The sequence below is a fragment of the Danio aesculapii genome, chromosome 19 (assembly GCF_903798145.1).
Source record: "Danio aesculapii chromosome 19, fDanAes4.1, whole genome shotgun sequence".
Classification (NCBI taxonomy): Eukaryota; Metazoa; Chordata; class Actinopteri; order Cypriniformes; family Danionidae; genus Danio; species Danio aesculapii.
In genome coordinates this window covers 45,268,477-45,276,905 of record NC_079453.1, presented here as the reverse complement: position 1 = coordinate 45,276,905, position 8,429 = coordinate 45,268,477, and the positions used below count along the sequence as shown (strand labels likewise).

At 39.3% G+C, this 8,429-nt stretch overlaps 1 protein-coding gene across 1 annotated transcript in view; it reads left to right on the top strand.

The window, feature by feature from the left end:
• The first annotated feature begins 263 nt into the window (after window positions 1–263).
• Window positions 264–8,429, top strand: part of dclk3 (doublecortin-like kinase 3) — a 14,610-nt gene continuing 6,444 nt past the window's right edge. Inside the window, exons 1-2 of the mRNA XM_056480117.1 lie at window positions 264–581; window positions 7,620–8,429. The exon at window positions 7,620–8,429 is cut by the window's right edge and continues 542 nt beyond it. Coding sequence (XP_056336092.1) covers window positions 518–581; window positions 7,620–8,429 — 874 coding nt within the window. The 5' untranslated portion in view covers window positions 264–517. The remainder of the gene's footprint in view (window positions 582–7,619) is intronic.

The following is an 8,429-nucleotide window of genomic DNA, read 5'->3' as shown; positions in this document are numbered from 1 at the left end:
TGTGTGCGCTCGCGCGAGTTTGTCTGCGTGTGTGTGTGTGTGTGTGTGTGTGTGTGTGTGTGTGTGTGTGTGTGTGTGTGTGTGTGTGTGTGTGTGTGTGTGTGTGTGTGTGTGTGTGTGTGTGTGTGTGTGTGTGTGTGTGTGTGTGTGTCAGCTCTCTGTGTTACCGGGGAGACGCTCCAGCAGCAGGATGCGGAGTATCCGGTAACGCGCTCGTAGCTTTTCCAAAAGATGCGGCTTCACGATATCTCCCCGTTACCGCAAGTCTGACAGACGCTGATTGAATATTCTCTGCCCCATTTAAAACTTTCAATGCTGTTTTTAAACTTTCACGATTCTTCAAGGACAAGTTTTTTTTTCTTTCTGAGGTGAGCGTTGATTTGATCATGCTTGCAGACTTTTCAATTATTTCGTAAACCCTCTGGACAGCTCTACAGGATACTATGAGCAGTCAATCAAACTCTTGCATTGATCATTTCTGCACAAATCCCGATGAAATGCCGAGAAACGGAACAGAATGACGCCAGTGTGGAACCAGCGACCGGGGCGAGAGCCACCGAGACCCAGATGGGGACTCGCAGGTGCGTTCAGATCATTAATTAATAAATAAATGCATGCAAATAAATGGGTCAGTATCTGTGAAGGTTTAACCAGGTCAGTTAACTAGTCCACACTCGCAGGATCGAGAGATATTAGAAGATTAAAGTTAATTGTGTGCCATTAAATGCATCATAATTATGACTATAAGCGAACTAAACATTATGCTATTATTATAATCAACTTTATTTTAATATTTAAATGTCATTATATTTTAAGATTAAAGGGTTAGTTCACTCAAAAGTGAAAATACTCTCAGGTCTCATTTTTCTCGTTAGTTCCCTTTTTTCTGCTAAACACAAAATAAATTATTTTAAAATTAATAATAAATAAAACTAATTGTAGAATAGTAAATTCTATTAAAATACTGTGGAAATCAATAGTTACAGGTTTCCAACATTTTTATATTTCAAAATCATCCTATTTTTACTTAGATAACCAAAAACTTAAATGTATTTACTCAATTTTGAGTCTTATTTGTTTCTTCAGAGTCAAGTATGTTGAAACCTTTAACCATTGACTTCAAAAGGAAAAACAAATAATATGGAAATCAATGGTTACGGGTTTCCAACATTTTACAAAATATCTTTGTTTGAGTTCAACAGAGGCGGCACAGTGGCCCAGTGGGTAGCACTGTTGTTGCCTCACAGCAAGAAGGTCGCTGGTTCGAGCCTCAGCTGGGTCAGTTGGTATTTCTGTGTGGAGTTTGCATGTTCTCCCCATGTTGGCGTGGGTTTCCTCCGGGTGCTCCGGTTTCCCCCACAGTCCAAACACATGCGGTATAGGGGAATTGGGTAAGCTAAATTGTCAGTGGTGTATGTGTTTTAATGAGAGTGCATGGATGTTTCCCAGTGATGGGTTGCACCTAGAAGGGCATTTGCTGTGTAAAACATATGCTGGATAAGTTGGAGGTTCATTCCGCTGTGGCGACCCCTGATTAATAAAGGAACTAAGCCGAAAAGAAAGTAAATGAATGAATGAATATATGAATGAGTTCAACAGAAGAAACTCAAACAGGTTTGTGAGAAGTAAAGAATGAGTAAATGATGACATTTTTTTTGTTTGAACTATTGCTTTAAGCATTAAATATATTAATCACAGAACAAATTAAAACAGTGACATACAGTTGAAGTCAGAATTTTTAGCCTCCTTTGAATTTTTTTTTTTGTTGCTTTTTTAAATATTTCCCAAATGATGTTTAACAGAGCAAGGAAATTTTCACAGTATGTCTGATAATATTTTTTCTTCTGGAGAAAATCTTATTTGTTTCATTTTAGCTAGAATAAAAACAGTTTTTAATTTTTTAAACACTATTTTAAGATCAAAATTATTAGCCCCATTAAACTCTATTTATTTCAATAGTCTACAGAACTAATTACCCTAACCTGTCTAGTTAACCTAATTAACCTAGTTAAGCCTTTAAATGTCACTTTAAGCTGTATAGAAGTGTCTTGAAAAATATCTAGTCTAATATTATTTACTGTCATCATGACAAAGATAAAATAAATCAGTTATTAGAAATGAGTTATTAAAACTATTATAATTTGAAATATTTTGAAAGAAAACCTTCTCTCCATTAAACAGAAATTGGGGAAAAAATAAACAGGAGGGCTAATAATTCTGACTTCTAGCTACATTGCAGAAATCCCATTTAAAGATACAGTTGAACAATAATTAGGCTGAAATAAAATGCATAGTCAGTTTTACAATGACATTGCCCTGTAACATTCTCAATTTTGACTGCTTTCACTGCAAAAAAATGCTTTTCTTACCTAGATGTTATCTTGTTTCTAGTCCAGATATCTAAAATTCTTAAAATCACAACATATTTTCTGGACAAGCAAAAAATATTGTCTTGTTTTAAGAAATAATATACCAAAATTTAGTGGTTTTTAGATAAAATTAGCAAAATAATCTTGACAATAATCTTGACATTTTTACCTTTTCATATATTTTGCTTCCTCCATTGTTAGAATATCTGCTTATTTTAATGAAAAAACTCACTTAATTTAGAATGATTATTAACAAAAACAAGAAAATATATGTTTTGCTTGAAGAAATCGCTTGTTGATTTAAGAATTTTTAGATATTTGGACTAGAAACAAGACAAAAAAAAATGTAAGCAGACAAGTTAAGTCAATTTATTACAGTATGTCCACTTAAAGACGCGTTAAGAAAATGCATGGAAAGTAGGAAAGAAAGAAAGTAAAGAAAGAAAGAAAGCTGCGTCCAGAGTAAAGTGATCCGGCACGATCAGATTTGATCCTTTTCCGTTACCCCTGGAGCATGAGGTGCAATTTGAGAATCTGCATGTCTCGGCATTGCTCCTCAATACACACCTGCTCTTAATTATTTATGTGGCACACTTCCTCTTTAATTCATCTTGTAGAAGCTTTTCTCTTTTTTTTTTTGGTTTACAAAATCTGATCGTGCAGTTTTGTGTGCTACATGTGCTCTTGATGAACACAGCATGTCTTTGGACACCTTGCTCTACTAACATCAAATAATTATTGGTCTTCAAAAGGTTTTGATGTTGAAAAGTGTCTCTTGTTGACATTTTTAATAGTTTGAAGTAATGTTTTGACTGTGTTTGTGTTGTAAATGATGGTACAAAAGCCTTACAACAAACTGTTGGTACTTTAATTATGTTATTTTGCAGACTTAATTCTCCGTATATTATTTCTTAAACAGTATCTTGTCCCAAACTACTAAAATACCAATAAAAGTCACATTGTTAAACTGCAGAGTTGAATTTTCAACATCAAAATTCAACAAAGTAGAGATAAACTCCCATAATAAAACCATTAATAAACGGAAAACACTTGTGATTATGTTTTAGATATTTTTTCCTGCAATGTTGTTATAGTTGACCAGGAGTTGAAAACATTGTGTAAAGTTTAAACCATAAAGTTACCAAAAAGTTTATTATTTGCATGTGTTTTAAGGCCTAAAAAATGTGTGAACATTTCAAGCCAGTTTAAAGCATTCAGCCACAAAAACATTATAATGTTTGTAACTTCAAATCTATTAATTGAACTTATTTATTTTATTTGATTGTTTGTTTGTTATAAATACATACTTACATACATACATACATACATACATACATACATACATACATACATACATACATACATACATACATACATATACACAGGGACAATGTACAACATGTACAATGAGACAGTTTGTGCCAGAGTTAGCTATGAAGTGAAGTTTATTTATAAACTAATTTCGAGAGGATCATGTGCTTATGATCGTTCTCAGATGTTCCAGCATCAGATCATGATCGATTATCCAATAAGATGATTATTAACCATAGACTGTAAAATATATGGACGTAGTATCCGTGATGTCACCCATAGGTTTCTGAAGAGCGCAAATGAAGCTACTGTACAAGTAGGCGCGGCCAACCGTCGCCATTTTGTTCACGCGTCATTGCACCCACGGCGGGATACCAAACAAGGGCAAAGAGGCAGAGAGTGAGCGGAGCTACAGACACCTGCTGGCACTTTGCTTAGACCTGGCAGACAGACTTTACTTTGGGAGAAACGCTTAATACTTCATTATCTGCGACTCGTTTGTGTTCTGACCACATGTGCTTGGCTGTACACTACATCAATAAAGTGTTTAGATTTTTAAAAACACTGTAGTACTACATTGAGCCACTAAACATTGTTCTTATGATGTTTTTCTACAGGAGGAAAACACGAATTACTTCCAAACACTTCAGATATAGTCTGTGTTAGTAAATGCAAGACTATTGATGAAATCCAGCATCACAGCACTGTATGATAACGCTTCAAATGACTGTTCTAGAGAATTCAGCTAATCAATCTGTCATATTCTGGAGTGCTTTACGGGTCTAAAGAAAAATGTGAGCACAATTAAGTGCACACAGCATCCCATCTCATCTGATAATTGTAAGAAATAAGTCCAAAAGGCAACTGACTGTGTAAAGCCACATAAAACAAAACAAAAATATAATGAATATGCCGAGATCAGTGGCTAATCTGCCGGATTCAGCTGAGGTGAAGTGACGGCGACCAGCGAGAAAATCTCTCGCTGTAAAGTTGGCCATTCTAACAGTGGGCTCAATTGCAATTTGCTCTATTATGGAGCCAGGACTAGCGGAATTTTGATGAATTGCAGTTTCAGTTACTTCCGTATTGGCTTCCCGAGGGAGAGCGGGAGGTTGCCGCTTGTTAATAACTCACTATAAGTAACCAGTTTTCTTGTCTCAATATCTTCGTCTTGAAGCTTCCCCATCCACATTCGTCACTTAGCTAGAATTTAGCCGGGGGAGTTCATCGAGATCTACCTGAGCTCAAACTCCCCTCTCGCACTGCAAACGGGAGGGAGCCCAGGGCTCGAGGATCTCATAAGCTCAGGGCTCTCTCCCAGGACAGCATGCCAAACAAGCTTCTATTATCAATCATCAGCTAAGTGTGGACTCTTGAAGCTAATGAATCTGTTGTCCCTGGGCAACAAGTTTAACAATATAAAAAAAATAAAATAATAATAATAGGCAGCAAGGTGGCGCAGTGGGTAGCACAATCGCCTCACAGCAAGAAGGTCGCTGGTTCAAGTAGGCATTTCTGTGTGGAGTTTGCATGTTCTCCCCGTATTGGCGTGGGTTACCTCCAGGTGCTCCGGTTTCCCCCACAGTCCAAAGACACGCGGTACAGGTGATTTAGATATGGGTGTTTCCCGGTGTTGGGTTGCAGCCGGAAGGGCATACATATATGCTGGATAAGTTGGCGGTTCATTCTGCTGTGGCGACCCCAGATTAATAAAGGGACTAAGCCGAAAAGAAAATGAATGAATGAAAAATAATAATAATAATAATAATAATAATGTAGTAAAAGTTAAATGTATATATACACATTGACGACTATACAGTGTTGTTTTACATTTGATTATTCAATTTGTGCCTGATACTGATAAACTCACAGATAACAGTAAAATACCGTTTATATAATTTGCACATTTTCTCTGCTGTATTTATGAATACTTGTGATTGGTTTATTATTTTATACAGATGCACTCACTGCCCTATCAAAATCAATCCCTCACTCACTCACTATCCTTCAGCTTAGTCCCTGATTTATCAGGGGTTGCCAAAGTGGAATGAACTTTTAACTTTCCCTTTCCCTTGTGAAAACTGCATCTTGAAACATCACTGAAACAAAAATTCCCCACAGTGATGAGTAAAGTTACTAAATAACTATACATAAACATATAAAACAACCTACATAACATAACCTAACCTAGAGAGTGCTTTCATTTTCATTATATCGCTACAAAAATTCAACTCACTTCACTTTACTTCATTGCAATCTCATAAAATTCTAAACCAATGAAACTACACTGGACAGTGACTCTCATGGGAGCTTTCTGGCATTTCAGGTGCACAGCCAGGTGTGAACCGAGTGCGAAACCATCATTTTTTACATTGTGTCTACGTTTTGTTTATGATGAGGATATTGTGGGTGTGCAGAATTCAGTCTAAATCTCCAGTGTTTTTAGGCTGTCAGTGGATTCTGACTACTTTAAATGTGGAGGCCAATCAGCGGTGTTTAAAGTCGCCATAAAATCAGAATGTACTCTTCCTATTTATAGATGTATATTGTAGTTCTTTAATATATAGTAATTCATTTGACCTCATAAACTTTAATCAAACACCACAACCTTCCCTCCACCTCGAAATGACTTTTCTTCACTCCTGTCACATGGAATTACTTTAGGGTGGGGCTATCAGTCCTTTAGGGGTGGGACTATCAGTGATTTAGGACAGAGATATTAGTCTTTTAGGGGCAGGACTGTCAGTCATTTGGGGCGGCACTATGAGTCCTTTAGGGCGGGGCTATCAGGCCTTTAAGGGTGGGACTATCAGTGATTAGGGCAGAACTTTTAGTCCTTTAGGGGTGGGATTATAGTCATGTGGGGCAGCGCGATCAGTCCAGTAGGGTTGGGCTATCAGGCCTTTAAGGGTGGGACTATCAGTGATTTAGGGCAGAACTATTATTCCTTTAGGGGCGGGACTATCAGTCATTTGGGGCGGCGCGATCAGTCCATTAGGGCGGGGCTATCAGGCCTTTAAGGGTGGGACTATCAGTGATTTAGGGCAGAACTATTATTCCTTTAGGGGCGGGACTATCAGTCATTTGGGGCGGCGCGATCAGTCCATTAGGGCGGGGCTATCAGTCCTTTAAGGGTGGGACTATCAGTGATTTAGGGCAGAACTATTATTCCTTTAGGGGCGGGACTATCGGTCATTTGGGGCAGCGCTATCAGTCCTTTAAGGCAGGGCTATCAGTCTCTTAGGGGCCTGACTATTAATTGATTTAGGGTGGAGCTATTAGTGATTTAGGGGAGGGACAATCAGTAATTTGGGGTGGTGCTATCAGTCCTTTAGGGCGGGGCTATTAGTGATTAAGGGCGGGGCTATCAGGCCTTTAGGGGTAGGACTATCAGTGATTTAGGGCAGAACTATTAGTCCTTTAGTGGCGGGGCTATCAGTCATTTGGGGCGGCGCTATCAGTCCTTTAGGGCAGGGCTATTAGACCTTTAGGGGCGGGGCTATCAGCCCTTTAGGGCAGGGCTATTAGGGCAGGACTCGTTTTTCTCTGAGTTTGTCCATTCGTCAGTCTTCCCTCATTTTTTTTAACAACGCAACAACCCAATCAGTTCCTGAAGAATGAAGCCATGCACCACCCTACATTTTTTCTAATTTCAGGATCATTTCAAGGCGATGTACGCCACAAAAGCAGAAAAAACCCCACAATCTTTTATTTTTATTTCATGGCGACTTTAAGGAATTAAGAGACATGTGATTCATATTATAAATACAAACCTTTGAGGCTATCAAGAGTGCAAACTTAAATACGCACAAATTCTGATTGACCACTATCCTTTTACAATAGCTTCAACCGAGAAAGCTCTTTCTGTGCCTGATTAAGCTCCTTCTGTTCATCCTAACAATCCTCTCATATATCCTTATCTGTTTTTATATGTTCCAGATCAAAGGATTAAACTGCCAAAATGCCCAAACGCTGCCCCTCGGCAACCTCTTCAATCTTACCTGCACAGATCCAGACCCAGAAGGCCCCCGACTGAATTTGGGTCTTCAGAAAGCCCTGTGTTTCATTGGGAGGAACCAGGAGTCCCCAGAGCGAGCGGCTACCATTCCAGACACGCAGAATCAAGCCCGGTGCGTCCACGAATCGTGACAGTAGTGCGGGCGTGTGGAAATGACAGCGTGCGTAAGATCTCACTGCTGTTGAACCGCCGTGCGGTGCAGACGTTTGAGCAGCTGATGGCAGACGTTTCTGAAGCGCTTGGCTTTCCATGTTGGAACAACTCCCGAATAAGGCGCCTTTTTAGCCCTATGGGACGAGAGATTCACAGTTTGTCAGACTTTTTCCGCTTTGACCATGCCTTCATGGCCTTTGGGAATAGCAGACCTTCTCTTGAAGAGGTGCAAGCAGCACTGGACGAGTTATACCCGGAAAACCCCGTCCACTGCGAACACCTTCTGAGGGTTTGGGAGCGTATCCTGAGACCAAAGGCCACTAAAGCGGATAGTGGTTTCCATGATGATGATCCCGCGGGTGACATGGCTTTACACGATCAGCAGCCCAATGTCAACAACTTACAGCCTGTTGGAAGACAAAAGGAAAGGGCGAAGAGAGAAAAGCAAAGAGATCTGTGGAGGAGGAAAGAAGAAGAGAAGGAACCAAAGAAGGAGGAGAGAAAGAGAGAAGCGGTCTACTGCCGGAGCTGTCGAGGATGTGGACCTCTTATCCCTCCAATCAGGCCAAAAAACCAAG